Below are 16,472 nucleotides of genomic sequence, written 5' to 3' on the forward strand. Positions count from 1 at the left end.
AACCAAATAAAAGTGTAATACTTACTATGAACAGAAACAACTTTCGCCTTGAAAATCTGAGTGCCCTCTTTTACTTCGTATGGCGACAATTCCACGACATTATTCTATTCGTGTTGCGATTTCTTTTCCATAACGTATTATGTCTTTGTCTTTTAAGACGCTTATGCTATGACCTTCTTCGATCCACTCGACCAGAACCCACATAACGCTGCGAACGCTTTAAAACGTTTAGATCAGAGAAGAACACAGCAAGACTCAGCTGCAACGCAAAAAACTTTCGAGTAAAGGACGTTGTAGAGCGGAATAGAACGTTGAATTGAGCGGCAAGCCTGGAAACTTCACCTTATTGGATTATACTTGGTCATGTGTCGGTCATGTGAAGATTTTGCTCATGAAAGACTGGGACTAGTGATCGTGTGATCCACTCAGCGCCATGGTCGCCATCTTATGAGCGGTGATCGAAGTAGCGATAAATGACTTTTAAAGTTAGTGTTAACGCCTGCTAGTATGAACCATGGATGGGAATGAACATCAAATTTACAAATTAGTCAAACTTAACGGCCAAGAGAAGTATGAATGTACGGCTTGTAAACGTGTTCTCTCACGACAACAGACAATGGAAAATCACATGCGCTCTGTGCATCGTTACGTTGGACCGGGTAAGAAAATGTAATGTAATGCTTAAGCTTATATAGCGCATTTCACAATGTCTCAATGCACTTCAAGCTTCAATGATGCTTGTAAGTTTCAAAACCAGTACGAAAAAAACTATAGAATTGATAAGCAATTCTTTTATAAAAATGGCAATTAAGCTTAAGAAATTAGTTTCAAAATCCTCTCTTCCTCAACTGTTCCTTCTGAACCTACAACTATTCTTTTATTCCTCTAGCACTTTTTGAAAAGAAGCATCGCATTGATATTTCTTATTCTCGATGTTTTAGGTCTGACCTGAAAGCAAAGAGTGTCACTGAAATTTTGGAGAAGATTATGCTTCTAAATGGCAATTCCAGAAACCATGTTATAATAAGATTTCCAAACTTTAATGCTGTCTGTGGTTAGATATAAGAAAATATCACTTTTTAAGTCTCAATATGCCAGATTTGAAATTTCCCATCGCTTCAAATAAGAATTCCTTGTTATAATATTTAAGTAAAGATATGTTCTTAAGCTTTTTGTATAAAATATTCTAATCTGGCAAATAAATTGATACTTGATACTATCTATATTGAACTTAAGTTTACTTTAAATGGAAAGTATGTAGAATTCACCATATAATTGGAATAAATCAGGAGACAGTGCAAAATTATGTTGGCTGAATCTTACACATTGTGATAAACCATTTTTCAGGGATGCCTCAGGCTGATATAACTTTGTATTTCAGTGTGGTCAGAGTCACTGTCCTTGCAGTATAGCATTTTTTATTATCTGACTGGAGCACCAAACACATGGATTGAAATCCCACTTGAATTGCATTTGATTTAGTTTTCTGCTTGTATTCTTTACTACAGTAAATTTTTATTTCAATGTATTGTGATATGCAATTGAAGGATAAAAAATTGATGTTTTATTGGAAATTGTATAAACTTCAAGAATATCTGCTTTAAAATTAATGAGTTGTAAATTATAATGCAAAATAAAAAAAATTTGTGGTATATTGCAAGTAGTGACTTTTTGAAACATCTAAAATGGCACTTTTCTTTCAAAAGCTAAACTCACAAGTATAATTCTTAAAAATTAAGGTTTTATTTTAAAAAATAATTTTTCCTAGTAAATTCCTAAGAATTTCCCAAGGATCAAGAATCTATTTTTTTATGTAAATTCTACCTGTAATCATTCCTAGGAATTTCCTAGGAAATTCTTAGGAACCTAGTAATATTTGTTCACACCTCTAGAGAGCTTAAATGTTTTTAGGAAAATTCCACTGACTCCTAAGAAATTCCTAGGAAAATCCTAGGAATCCTAGAAAGCTAGGAAACCATTTCGCAAGGGTTAATTAATCAAAGAAATATGACAAATATATATTTATCTCAGAAGTGATCAGGCAACACTAAACAAAAATATTATTATTACAGGATTAAACTTCAAGAAAATAGATTTCTTTAAAAGAAAACAATGTTGACTGTGCCATATTACAATAGGTGTACACAATTTAAAAATTCAAGTGTTATACATTGCATGCAGAGCACATAAATTGACATCACATGGTTCCTCTTCAAGGGGAAAGAGCAAGTCATCTCTTAATCCTGTCCATCTGAAACAGAGAGAAAAAAAAAAAAACAGTGAATTTAGTTTCCACCTTTATAATCCAAAGCTACCATATTTCTGCTGGTAACTCTGTCAAACTGAGTATCCCAAGTGAGATTTAAAGACATGGGTTCCAAATAGAAAGTGAAGTACCATACTGCAAGCTGGACGTTTTTATGCATGTCAATACGGAAATGCAGAGTTGTACCTACCCCCCCCCCTCCCCCAATATTTGCTTTGCTCTTTGGGAAACACTCAGCACAGACTTCCCCACGAGGAACATCAGGACAGGCACATTCCTATCAATAAAGTGCACGTACGACTTAATAATGAATTAACTTGGCTAAAGTCATAATATTCACTATTATTTGTAGATATATAATCCCTGTTCACCACAGATAAAATATGTTCATGTTTGTGGACAGATTTCTGCCTTTCCATAAAGTCAAGAAAGCTGTCACTAATTGATTAGAAATAAATTGCATCACAAATACCGGTAACCTGAAAATGTTTTGTGTTACTGTAGAATTCTGCTATGATGCATGTCATTTAGCAATTGCAGGTATAACCTACCTTAATAACTGCAGAATACACAGCACTCTGTGTCCAATCCGGCCTCGCTGGCAAAGTTCATTTATATATTTGTTAGTATCACCACCTTTTTGCTTGAGTAGCATAACATGGCTCGACATGTAACATAACAACATTGCAAAAATAAAAAAATATGAAGAGTAAAGATTGACAGACATAAATAACCTGGAAATTTAACGTAGGTACTAAAAGTTGGAATCACCTGAAATTTACTTAGGCAGTGGAAGTTAAGGCCACCATTCATCAGCTATATTCTGTCATTTGCAGTAAAATACCTTGCAAAAAATCCACATATATTTCACTTTTGCAATGACAAAGTCAGTGAAATTCTAGGTCACGCTATAAATTCGTCTCTGATTAAAGAAAAACACAATGTTCAACATTTCCTTAGGAAGTTTGAAAATCTTCAGGCCTTCCTGGGCTTTTTCATATATAATTTGCATCAGTGATCCCGTTGAAAAAACTTCACGTATTTCTTTCGATTTAAAACAGTTTCTTCTTTGCATTCGTGATCTCATGTCGTTATTGTCACGCAAGTGCCTTGTCAAGAAATGAATTCGCATATTCCCGTGCAGCTCCCAGCCATTCGTAGAGCCAATTGAGTGTGTTTTCAACAAGAACAATGGAATGTTTCCTTGAAGACCTGTTTGTGGTGCCTATTCTGTACTGAAGGGCATAATATACGATATCCGTAAGCCGGGTTCCCTGTGGATAAACTCGATTGTTAACACTTATTTTCTGATGTCACCCGTAGTTTTTTAGGTGCTTTCATGTTGTTTTAAATTGTTTCGAGATATTTTCAGGTAATTTCAGATAGTTTCCTTGGGGGTTTCAGATGGTTTCAGGTGATTCCAACTTATAGTACCTACGGGAAATTTAACTTTAAATGCATCTTCCATCAACCACTATAAGCTGCAAAATCAAACTCAGGCACTTTGATGGATCTTTAATGAAATTTAACGGTATAGAGTTCTGATACACCACAAAACCAACATTCACAACAAAACATAAGGCAGCAAATACACTTAGCCGGTTTATGACGTCACTCCACAGCAATCAGCCTTTTCGAATATTTGAAGTTCTGTTTACCTGAGTCTCGTGATGACTCTTCAAATGGATATTTTTCTAACTACCAATACGTTTAAAAGTTGTCTGTGCCAAAAACGTCCTTCAATATTGAGCCCGCCTTCGTCTTGCATCGTCTCCAAGCGCCCTCCCAAGCATTCTTGATCTTGAATAATTTACATCTAAAACGGTTGTTAATCGTGGTCGCTTCACATTACTTTCCATTTCTTCTTTAGAATTAGCCTTAAGCATGATAAGTCCGCTTTCGTTGCCTACCTATTTTGTATCCAGATTTGGAGAAAATGATTTTTTATCAATAGAGTTTGTCTCACCCACATTTGGTCCACCATCGATGCCAGGCAGAACTTAGGCCAGATTACCCGCTTTCTTCTGCTGTCGCTTTCGCTTTCTCCATTCTCTACTTTGTTTACGTTTCTCTTTGGGAGTATTTTTTCGCGATTTTACCCCCCGTTTATTTGGTATTTCCAGCTTTGTGGAGGTCTCAAGGTCCGCCGGCATTTTATTAATGTATTCCCAAGCAAGAAGAGCGAATTAGTTGAAACAGTGCGTGCATCCGATCTCGTAATTTACAAAAACTTTATTGTTCTCGTGAAAAATGAGAGCCGTCTTATTGAAACTTGATGACAATATAAGCCGGCAAAAAAAACACAGTAAAAGCAATTATCTGTCACATCGATGTCGGCAGCAACAAGATTATGACGCCTTACAGGAAAGCTGCCTGGAGCGCTCAAAAAGCCCCATACATTTTCTTAGACTTTTAGTCTAAGAAAATGTATGGGACTTTCCGGGGTACTTGCAGTGCAGACGATTTGCGTCCCCTCATGATACAGTATTTTACTGGTCAGCGGACAGCTTAACGTGACCTTAAAAGCTGATAACTTTTACAATTATAATGTTTACGCCGTGAGTCTGGTCGACAACGTAAAAAGGTAAAGCTTAGAGAGAATACCGTAAACTTAGATTTGAAATTCTGCAAATCTTTGGAAGGAGCAACTGCAAAATACAGGGCCATTGATGTCCACCTTGTCGGCATTCTTTGAAGAACGAGGCAGTTAACAAAAGGATGCATCGTGATTCAATAGCGCTTTATACTATTACTAAAAATAGATTTTGCTACGTGATAACCTATGAGACCCCCCGCACAGACTCAGACAAACATTGCGACCAGCTTAATGAAATGTATGAGCGAGAGCTGTAAAATTAAAACAAAACGACGGAAAATTTCCTCAAAAAATGACTTGGCGTTCTAAAAGGAAGCGGTATGGTTGGTACCAAATACTGTTGTTGGGGTGTGTGTAAGACAGACTCAAGATATGCAGATAAATGGCCAAAATCACTCAAAGAGAGAAAGGAATCGGGGAAGAAAGTATTCATTCCTACCAAAACCTTCGTGAGACATGGCAAAGTGCAAGCGTTGGCTAGTGGCTTGTCCGCGTGAGTTTTTTACGGAGAAAAATATAACAAGAAACACTTAAGTTATATTTGTGCTCTTCACTGGCCCGGCGAAAAAGGTCCAACAGCCGAATTTCCCGATCCACTGGAGGCAAATCTTAGACCAGCGCAAGTAAGTTGAGCACATGCTCCTAAGAGGAAAGCACCGAAAGAAAGAGAAAATTCAGCGTCAAAGAAACAGAAATTATTCGATGACAACTGCACGAACATTAATTACATAAACTACATGAACTGGCATTTAATAGAAACACAACCAGTATTTAGCGCAATATACAAAAATCCGCCGCTCGTATCTTACAAAAGAGGGCGATCGCTCAAAGACATACTCGTGAGGGCCAAACTTTGAACCGGCTATTCTAAACACTCGCCGGGGAGTCGTGTAGGCCTGTCAACCCCCTTTTTACCTTGTATACATCAGAATTTTCTTGAAGAACTTTGGAAGCAAACCATTTTCCATGATCGATTGCCGGATCAAGGGTGTGATAATTCCCGCATCTCACACAGTCTGTACAAGATCTTCTCGTTTACCGCTTAATTTTAAGCCCCTACATTTTAACCACCGTTTTAGCTTGTCTACAGTGTATTCTTCCGGTTCTCTTTCAAATTTGGAGCCAGGAAAGCCTTCCTCGTCGGTCAGAACTGTAAGGGAATAAGCGAACTACTCGCCATTTCCCTTGTAGCTCTCAAAGAAGTGGAGTTTGTTTGTCTGAGTCACGCGGGGGGTCTAAAGTCTCATGACGTCATTAGTATAAAGCGCTATTGGATGTAAATACAGTGCTGTGGTCTAAGCAGCGTCCGCTGGCCCTTGGCGCCTTACTTTTGCTCTTGGGCGACTCGGGCATCTTAGTTTTTCATAACAAGCATATTCTGGCCGCCCTGGATTTCACAGTTTCAGAGCACTGGGCTCCCTCAAATTTTTCTTGGAGCACAGCCTTGAAATAAGTGGCTCTGTCTTTTGGGTAGTTCTTATGCTCAATTATATATTTTGCCAAAGCCGAACTGAAGTTGCACACGATATGAAATTTTTGGGTTCTGTCCTCGTGTACCGGTTCACAAGAGCCAATACAAAAGACCAAACAGTACACAATAGCTAACCGATAACTCCTAAACAAAGAAAGAACAATGGTAATTCCCTTGTGAACCGGTACACCAGGACAGAACCAATTTTTGTTTTTCGCGGGTGGTGAGTCCGTGGCAAGTAAGTTTTGTTTTTGAAAGAGCTAAGGCTAAGAATGAGACGGTTTTGAAAAGCTGAAGCAGTGATCCGAGGACGACGTATTATCAGGGTTACAAATTAAAGTGGTGGCTTGAACCGTATAAATCGGCATGTCAACGGCATTTCGGTCAGACCGTCGAGAAGACAAATCATGAGCACTCGTGTAAGTGGCACAGCCATCCTTAATCCCCAATCGTTATTACTGAATTTGTATCAAGCTGGCCAAAACAGTTCTACGTATAAACCTGGGACACACTGCTGTAACGTGTAGGATTGAAGCCCCCCAAAGTACAAAAACTGGCCTCAACAAGAGTAAGAATAAACCGAGGTATGTTTTAAGTACAAAATGTCCATTTTAACTGACAAGAAATTAAGTTTTCACTTTCCACCTTTGTTATTGTTTTTCTGAGCAGCAATGATCTTACTTTCCCAACTAGCATTTGTTTCCCATCACAATTATGTATAATTTATAGCATGTCTTCTTTTTATGCTACTTTTCTTCCTCTACTTATTTCATTTTATTTCTTTTTGCTTTTTCTTTTCTTTCTTTACTAACCTACTGCCACCTGCAACATAAAATGTACTGAGCTAGCAGAATACCCCTAGTTTATTCTGTTCCCTGATTCACTAAATAACATTGCCATTCTGGTACTAGTAGAAAACAAATTTTTACATGTAAATTAGTATGTGTAATCAAATGGCGATGAGTGAAATTAGGAAATAATTTCCCTTGCGTCTTGTCAAAATTCTGATAATTTCCCGAGCCTTTAGGCGAGGGAAATTATCAGAATTTTGACAAAACGTAAGGGAAATTATTTCCTAGTTCACGAGAAAACCATTTGATTACCTTTTAATATCGTGGGTGACAAATTACGTTCACAACCGTAATTGTTTTTACTGGTTTATTCTATCGAAAACCGAGAGCATGAAGAAGATAGTTTTCGTTAAAGCATACATTATTGTTAAATGAGGTAAAATGAAATATATGGAGTTCATATATTTTGTACTGCGGTATTAGATACATATGATGCACGATCTTCACAGTAGATAGCGCTATTTATGCAATAGCGAAAATCGGACTTAAAAAAAAAAAAAAAAAAAATCAGGCTTGCACGGGATTCGAACCACTGACCTCTGCGATACTAGTGCAGCGCTCTACCAATTGAGCTAACAAGCAAACTGGGAGGAAACCGTTAAGTTGATTCGTAATAAACCATATGTATCTAATACCGCAGTACAAAATATATGAACTTCATATACTTCATTGTATCTCATTTATCACTTTCACGGGTTTATTACGAATCAACTTAACGGCCTGCTCCCAGTTGTGAATAAATTAGTGGAATGAAAGTGGGGAAAATCCACTAATTTATTCATGTTTTTCTCGTTGCCATGCACCCACCAATAACGTAGCTCCATTTTCCGCCTTTAAAAGCACACACAACCCACAATTCCTCTATTCGCTCCGATGAAGGGCTAACGCTCGAAACGTCAGCTTTTGTAATCATTACGGTGGCCAATTTACCATTTCAACTTTGTTGATATATCCAAACCATCCCAATCCAAGGTTATTACCCACAGGGTTACCTCGGGTAGGAGGTGAGTGTAACCACAGCTATTATTTTTGTCTTTGATATTACTCCTCCCGCCATGGCGTCGGCTGAGAGTGTAACTGTTGCCATTTGTGTCGAGATTCTTGGGCAAGACTGCAGTTTCGACTCTTTATGTATCACGTCGGTTGCCTGCTAAGAACAAATTCGTCACCAAGGAGCGAGAGGAGTCGCGCAGACCCGTCAAAACTTTTTTACTTTCGATGGGACGTAGAGTATTCGTGGGTCAAGAAATCACTCTCGTTCCTCTTATTTAAATGCCTGTTATTCAATACTCAAGATAGTGTATTTACCCTACAGTACTCGTCATCGGTTATTTTACTTTTACTTAGAAGAGTAGATTTACGTTACGATTGAGTAATGGAAAGTTCCTAACAGTGGTAACGCTTTGTGACACTATGTAACGCAATATTCTACAAACTTATATTCACGCTATCTCGCTGCCATTAAAGATGGTTAAAGACGGGAGAAAAGCCGTAGAATTATCTAATTTACCTTCGACCTTGATAAGAAATTTTTCACAATCTTTTTGTCCCTATTTAAGTAACGCTCGCGATCCTTTGACCTCAGCCGTTTACTGCCACATGTCTGCGGGAGTCATACGAGCTCATGCGACGACGTGTGCTAAGTAAACGTGACAAACTCGATTGGAGTTAAGAAAATTAATGGTCCGAAAAAAGGTGGTCAATCTCTTTGGTTTCGTTTTCATTCAGTTTTTCTGGAGCTTATGTGATCTTACGCGAGAAACGTTTAAGATTATTCAGCAAGGACGCTTTTGTATCTGGGTTGTCACGAAGCTATCTCATGTCAATGCCTTTTGTATGGCCACGTTGTGTTTGCGCACGCAAACCAGAACACAGGGTGCCCACACAAGCGGCGTGTCTGGTCGTTTGTTCGAAATATAAAGAAATGTATGGGAGAATATTGAAGAGTCGTAATATCGTAAACTTATATCAAGGAATAATTTGAACATATCAACAAAGTTGAAATGGTAAATTGGCTACCGTTACGATTATAAAAGCTGACGTTTCGAGCCTTAGCCCTTCGTCGGAGCGATGACGAAGTACTAACGCTCGAAACGTCAGCTTTTATAAAGGTCGGCACACACGAGGGGACTAGTCCCTGCGACTAGTCCCAGCGACCAGTTTCATGCGACTGGTCCCTTCGTGTGATCTACACATTTCTGTGGTCGCAGGGACCAAAATTTGGTCCCTGCGACTGGTCGCAAGAATTCAAGACATCGGCTTCAAGACATCAGTATATGTTTACAAAACTAGAAATAGGTTTTTATTCTTCAGCTGTAGAAATTTAGAATTCAGGGAAAATTCATAGAAACTGCAATGTTTACAAATACGGGAAGTCACGCATCATACTGACCCGTGATTGGCTTATTTACCGTTTAGTCGCAGGGATTTGTCGCATGAAACAAATGTTTGTCCCTTCGTGTGAACTGTTTGTGCGACCAGTCCCTGCGACTAAACGGTAAATAAGCCAATCACGGGTCAGTATGATGCGTGACTTCCGGTATTTGTAAACATTGCAGTTTCTGTGAATTTTCCCTGAATTCTAGATTTCTACAACTGAAGAATAAAAAACTATTTCTAGTTTTGTAAACATATACAGATGTCTCAGAAACTTTTTGATGGAATTTTTACCCTATCCGACTCTGTCTTTTAAAAAATAAAAACAAAAACGGAACACGCAAAAGCATGAATAATCCGACTGAATAAGTGTAGTTCATTTGCATTGATATTTAATAGTGCTACAATGAAAAGTTACCAAATTTTCATTGTTTTCGTGTAGCACAACAGACTAAGAAATATCTTTTGCCTCTTAATTTTCCTATGTTCTTGTGCAATTGAGTGCCCTCATGTGAACGCCTTGAGGGACTAGTCCCTGCTACCGGTCCCCTCGTGTAAACCCTTCAAAGACTTGTCGCCGGGACTAGTCCCCTCGTGTGTGCCGACCACAGAAACGACAATAATACACAGCAAGTGAGGTAGTTTACATTTATTTTGAGCCTTATCATAGACATTCCTTGATATAAGTTTACGATATTACGACTCTTCAATATTCTTCCTTGACATTTCTTTATATTTCGAGCAAACGACCAGACACGCCGCTTGTGTGGGTGCCCTGTGACCAGAAACGATGACATTTTTCGCCATTGTTAGAAGAAAAATTTATTTCGTGTACGATTGAAATGTAACCAAAACATTGAACCTGGGGAAATGTTCAAGTAAAAGGCGAATGGAATACGATTATGCCTTGTAAATGAATGAAATAAATTTGCGGAAGTGCAAGATTTTTTTTACCTAGTTGGATGTGTAATGTTTTTGCATCACATTTGCCGGATTAATATTCTTTTGTTTAAATTTAAATTAGCCTTTCTGGCCTCGCTTGAGATAATGTTTCTTTTGTATTTTGTACTGGAGAACGAGGTCAGAAAGGCCAATTTAAATTTAAACAAAAGAACATTAATCCGGTAGCCATTTATGAAAGTGGTCTATGGAGTTTAATATTTTAGAATAAGAGCACTCTTTCAAAGCAGCACTATGGGCAATAAACATAACATGCATTTAACAAGAATGCCGTGAATTTTATGTCCAGCTCTTTAAGTCTTCTTCTTCAAGCGCATCAAGGTCAAAAAGTTCCAGTTTCCTTATGGATCGAGTTCGGAGAGGGGTAATTTCGAAGGCTATCAAGTTCGTGGGTCCTATTTCATGGGTATAAAATGAAACCAGACAAAAGTTGCTCTTGCAAACATCGTTAAACCAGAACATTGCTCTGCAGTCACAGGCACGGGCTGTAGGCGGTAAGCTAGAAATCCAATTTGTGCGAATTTATCTTGCATTTGAAGCTGTAACGAGGTAATTCTAAGTGTTTAACGGGAACGCAATTTTAATTTGTCATCGACTTTTCGTGATGTTATTTATGTAAACTTCAAATTTTAGCATGAATATCACTAGGATTCTTCTCAACAGGTCAAATGTGTTAAGTCCGAATTCGAAGAAAAAACCCATGCGCTTTGGAACCTAACTCAAAACAACGCCCCAAGACAAGGTTTAACATTTTACTTATAGATTTTGTTTGCAACTTCAGAACTATGAATTGCACCAATGGTGTTGTATTGCCTTGCTAAAAACAACATAGAAGTGTTTTGTAGCGCAAGAATGCAAGTATTATAATTGAGCGCTCATGTATCGTGTTGTGTTCTTTTATGCCATGGGCAAACATTATTTTTATGTTTGCAAGTATTTGCCAACTGATTATGTAATAGCTGTTGCTCGTTATCAATGCTTCTGTGGTCGCGAATAGAAAGATTCTCATATCTGCTCAAGCGAACATAATCTCCTTGATGTACATTTTCGACCAGCTTTCGAGACATGCCCCAAGGCAGCAATGCTGTGAAGTCGAAATGAATATAAATGGCTTGCATGATGACAGCAGCAATGCTATGAAGTCGAAATGAATATAAATGGCTTGCATGATGACATTGAATTACGAGTCAGAGTGTCTGTGGAAGTGCAAATATTTATTTAGATATATATTCTGAGTTGCATGCTGTCGTCAGTATCTGGGTGAAATATAAAACGATGGGCTCGAAAGACTCAATGGTTTCAGCGCTTGAGGCAAATTGCCAGCTTAGAAGAATTAATCCGGTAATCTTCGGAAGACAAACCCAAAACCCTTACTTTGCTATTAAAAACCAATCTGAATTTTTCACGCGAACTAGAATTTGTAAGTCACTCCCTTTTTATCCGATCAGTAGAATATCAATTGCATATCGACATCACTGATTATCAAAAAGGAGAGCCAAGAAGGTGTGTTTGTCACGTTGATGTTTTCAAGCTCATTTCAACGCTTCGGATCTCTCGAGCGTCACAGTCAACGTTACGTAACACAACTGACGTCTACTTCACCGAGAAGCGGATTGTAAAATTTTCACGCGATACTTCACCGTGACTCAAACACGAATAAAATGAAAATCTCTTAGAAATCTCTTTTAAACTTAACCAACACACTCTCAATGAGGGATGCATACGGTTTAAGAAAGCCCTGATTTTGTCGATTAAGTTAAAGTCGATGGTAACGTCAGTAGTCAGCCATTTCTTGACTTGTGTCTTCGAATGGTTAATTTTTCGTTCCACCGCAACTTGAAGAGGACTTTCGCGTTCTTTAATCAACACATCACCTCATAAAAAGCCATTTTCTTTTATTTTGTAGAAAAATCCGCTACGTAATGAAAGAAGCTCGGAGATCTGGTGTTTAATGCATTATAAGTCCACGGGGAAATAACAAATTTGTCTAAGTGCACACGTTTTTACGTGAAATTCAATATCAGGTCAAAGTTTGGAATGGTTAAGAAACATTGAATGCAATGAGTCCATTTTGACGTATCTTCAACCGAATTAATTAAAACCCCTCTACTAACTATGTTAAATCCAATCTTTGTTGAACGTTTGCAAAAGAGAACGACCTTCAAAACTTAATTTCATTGTGCTGAATTCTTCTCCGAAGTTTTTTTTATGAGTTTCTCGAAAAAAAAAAAGAACAAAACAAAACAAACAAAAACAAAACAAAACATAGCAGAACAAAGAAGATTTTTGAAGGCGATCAGTTCTTGTTGAGTAGTCGAAGTCTTCGTTGTCTATTAAAAGGGTTTCAGTATGTTAAGTCATTCAAGTCGGACGAGCTTACAGGTTCAAAATCGATTTTGCAACCTTTATATGATGTGGATGATAAAAATTCAAATGTTTAATTTAAAAGGGCTGCTATTTTTTTGGAATGATGACATCGATAATGATGATAATGCTGTAGTAATGGTAATGAAAATATTTGTTTATCACCTCTGGTCTCCACTATGATAGTCAAAGTTTGAATTTGCGTTATACATTTTTTCTTTATTTTGCTCAAGGTACAAATCTTTAGAAGTCACCAGATAAATATGCAAATTTTTCACATTGGCTCTTTTTGAAGAATAAGGAATCAAAGAAAAAATACATCTTAAAATAAACAACCAAGTACTTAATTAAATAGATAACAAAGTTTTGTTTTATCCAAATTTATAAGGCAACTCTTAAGGTGATTTGCAAGTGAAGTCCAGTCTACTGCTCACGAGAACAATTTATTTTTGGCTGTTTACCGTTTCCTGTAATGGATTATTTTTTTGTCAGTCTTCGAAGTCACTTTACCCGTGCGATTCGCCGTCCGTCTCTGGGCTTTCTTCGATTCCTAAATTTACGGATCGATTGATGGGGTTTAGAAACGAAGCGTTGCAGTTTTTGAAAGAACCAATCACAGATCAAAACGTCAAGAGATGTGTCACTCACTCCTTTCTCACGCCCCCCACTTTCCCATTTCGAGCGAAGCTTCCTTCTTGAAGGGCGAGGGACGCTTTACGTAACTTTTGGGTGTAATTTGAGCATCACCGCATCGTCTTTCGCAGGAAATTTCAACAGGAAACTGTAGCCCCGCCGAAATCTCCACCAGTTTCTGAAAAACGCTTTGACAGGCTCAAAGAGCAAAGATTTGCATCCAGGAGGGCCAGTCTGAGCCGTTGTTGTCGAACGAAGTGAGTAAGTGTGCAACGTGGAACTTGGCGCCCTGCGGCTTGATCCCTGGTAGACGAAAAACATGACGTTGGATGCTGAAGACCAAAAGCGCTTGAAGGTCGCTGACTGGATCATCATCGCGATCTATTTTATGGCTTGCATGATCGTGGGACTTTGGGTAAGTTAAAAAAAAAAAATTGTAGTTCATTTAATTCGATCGGTTTTAAACCCACGCAAGGTTGTTTGCAACTTACGCTTTGCGCCTCCGTGCGTCAAAGTACGAGTGGACCGGAAGGATCTTTAACAAAGAATTTTAGAATCTACGGCAAATGTTATATTGTAGGAGACGATGTGTTTACCAGACTTTGTTACTATGAAAGGTGCTTTATCGAAAAAGACGAACTCCAGAATGCAGACACAGCCTGAACTCTAGATGTGGACAAACGCATCGTACTCACCTTCTCAAATCCTATTTGCCATGGCCTCCAGAAACAAAAATTCTCATCAGCCATCTGCCAGGGTTGATTTAATATATTTTAAGTTTCGCTCTCCCAGCATTCTTAAAAATCGACAGGAAAAATTTTAAAATACAATTGTCTGTTTTTGTAGACTTTGGTGTCTGGAACGTGGCCGTAATTTTATCCCTAAATAGACTAAGGCGAAGTCGTACTGCGATAAATGCGTGCAAAGATTTGCCTTTTTTGATCCTTTATTTAACTTTCGTATGAATACAACATGTGAACGCCGTCATCTTGCCAGTGTGTATATCGTGAGCTTCTCTCAGTAATATTTCGTGCTTCAACGCGATAGCAGTCGATAAATAAATGACACTAACAGCATTAATTTTACAAGATTGACAGGTTTTTGACAGAGCTCGGTTGATCTTTAACTTTTCTGCAACGGAGCACCGTTGCGCTCATTCGTTCCTAGCATCTTTGAAGTTATTTTTCCCGTGAAACGAACCCCAGGTCATGGATCCCTGATTCGGTTGTGTTGGAAACTGTGAGTCAATATTATTGAGGAAGGCAATTGTTTTTTTGTCATTATGTACAAAGCCTTGCTCATTGGTATGCAGAGTTCTGTGATTGTCAGTCATCTGAAATATGTGCCAGCTTGGTGTATGCAAATTGCAAACTCTTTGGAGTTTACAAGAACAATACATTTGTGTTTGTATTTTGTTGGCAAAATTTTTCATAACAGACTGTATTTGAAGTAATCAGAAAAGTCCCTTGGCAACATAGTACGTTAGAGTATGCTTTGCACCCTTTCTTGACCCCGTAACACACTAAGCTATATTTCAACCTTGGGAATGTTCATAACAATAATTATATTCTCATTGAAGGGAATAAATGTTTGGCTTTGTTTCTATATTTTGGAAGGTTTTTACCTCTCAAAGTTATTGTTTTGACCTTTTGAAACCTCCACAATATAACTGTTCTTAAGAACATCTGGAGTTGTGTCTTGAAAGTGGAATCAGAAATATTTTGTTGATTTAAAACAGTTTTACCTGTCATCCATGATGCCACATTCTGAACATATTTTTTGTAATTAATTGGTCTAGATAACTTCAAAACTTTTTTCCTTTATGAAGAAATTGAGTGTTGCTGAATCAGACATCTTGCTAGAAATAACATGATTAGAAACTGTCACAATATTCATGTTTATGCATTATTGACCAAGTGTGAGGTTGAATATCAACTGCCGCTTTTACGACTCCATCACCATTTATTTTCCTTTTTTTTTTTTTTTTTTTTTTCAGTCTAAGTTCCGAAAACAGAGGGGCAGAGATGAAACTGCGGAAACATACTTTTTGGCCGGAAGATCCATGATGTGGTGGGCGGTAAGTTCTGTTGTAACCTTTTACATCCTACATGCATACAAACTCTTTATACTGTTTTCTACACTTTCCTAAGCAGGGTTCTTGGTAAAGTTTTTCAAAGGAGGTCAAAAATAAGAAATAGCAGATAACTCTGTTACCTTCCCCCGTGTTTGGGGTGTGTGGCGCATAGGCTCCCGTCGGGGTCTAGGTTTCTCAATAAATACAGAGCCTTTTCACTTGGCCGTGAGGAGAATGGAATGGAAAACATGTGGGAGGTCATTTCACGAGGTGACTGCGAGAGACGAATTTGGTCAAAAAAGCAGGATTTCTTTAACATATGGTGTATTTTCAAACTGGCAACATGTGATAGATATCTTTACAACATTGGTTGTAAGGAGAAAAGAGATATTTTTCCAAAAAATTTAAAAAATCGTTGGATAACTTCTGTAAATAATTATTTCAGTCCCGGGTCTCAGTGAAATAGCCGATAACATTTACTTGAATAGCCGGTGAAAATAACTGGTTACCGGCTCTTAACAAGAACCCTGCCCAAGGTGCTGGTAAGGAGAATTTTTTCAACAGTCAAGAACTTCTCTTGATAATGATCATTTGGCTTATTGTTATGGGCCCAGTTGTTCGAAAGCCATTTAGTGTTAATCCAGGGTTAAATTTGAATCCGGGTTTCTGTATTTCTCTGTTCAAAAGCTGTTTTGGGATAACTTTCCCAGTTCTTTTTAGAGTACTATTCAATCATCAAATTGTAGAAAAATGGAAAGAAACTGAATTTTCCTTCAAACCTTTCAGATCTGATATCAAATTTCACTCTAACCCTGGGTTATCTTAACCAAGCTTTGAACAACTGCCCCATAGTCCTCATGATGTGTGGTATGGGTGTCATA

The 16,472-nt window shown here is 38.0% G+C and overlaps 2 protein-coding genes and 1 pseudogene across 8 annotated transcripts in view; 2 read left to right on the plus strand and 1 right to left on the minus strand.

The window, feature by feature from the left end:
* LOC111346054 (uncharacterized) overlaps positions 1 to 1,652 on the plus strand; it is an 11,366-nt pseudogene extending 9,714 nt beyond the window's left edge. Inside the window, exons 10-11 of the transcript XR_016001641.1 lie at positions 1 to 659; positions 942 to 1,652. The exon at positions 1 to 659 is cut by the window's left edge and continues 3,375 nt beyond it. The product of XR_016001641.1 is annotated as an uncharacterized LOC111346054 (transcript). The remainder of the gene's footprint in view (positions 660 to 941) is intronic.
* Positions 1,019 to 6,129, minus strand: LOC148731497 (uncharacterized). Of its 3 annotated transcripts, XM_088761188.1 has the most exons (4): positions 5,778 to 6,129; positions 2,818 to 5,504; positions 2,457 to 2,543; positions 1,019 to 2,251 (listed from the first exon to the last, which is right to left on the minus strand). In XM_088761188.1, the coding sequence occupies exons 2-4, from the start codon at positions 2,991 to 2,993 to the stop codon at positions 2,158 to 2,160; spliced, it is 357 nt and encodes a 118-aa protein (XP_088617314.1). In that variant the 5' UTR covers positions 2,994 to 5,504; positions 5,778 to 6,129; the 3' UTR covers positions 1,019 to 2,157. The 3 variants fall into 3 exon arrangements, 2 of the variants coding, with proteins under 2 accessions (XP_088617314.1, XP_088617313.1); XM_088761187.1 differs by having other exon boundaries at positions 2,818 to 6,129; XR_016001649.1 differs by lacking the exon at positions 2,457 to 2,543 and having other exon boundaries at positions 2,818 to 6,129.
* Positions 6,130 to 6,311: 182 nt separating this feature from the next.
* LOC111343548 (sodium/mannose cotransporter SLC5A10) overlaps positions 6,312 to 16,472 on the plus strand; it is a 28,427-nt gene continuing 18,266 nt past the window's right edge. Inside the window, exons 1-3 of one of the 4 annotated variants that reach the window (XM_088761101.1) lie at positions 6,312 to 6,917; positions 13,649 to 13,932; positions 15,514 to 15,594. In XM_088761101.1, coding sequence (XP_088617227.1) covers positions 13,837 to 13,932; positions 15,514 to 15,594 — 177 coding nt within the window. In that variant the 5' untranslated portion in view covers positions 6,312 to 6,917; positions 13,649 to 13,836. Of the gene's footprint in view, positions 6,918 to 8,163; positions 8,189 to 10,885; positions 11,070 to 13,648; positions 13,933 to 15,513; positions 15,595 to 16,472 lie in introns of those variants that run through there. The other 3 variants (XM_088761103.1, XM_088761102.1, XM_088761100.1) reach the window with 3 other exon arrangements.

This window comes from Stylophora pistillata, chromosome 5 (genome assembly GCF_964205215.1).
Source record: "Stylophora pistillata chromosome 5, jaStyPist1.2, whole genome shotgun sequence".
Lineage (NCBI taxonomy): Eukaryota > Metazoa > Cnidaria > Anthozoa > Scleractinia > Pocilloporidae > Stylophora > Stylophora pistillata.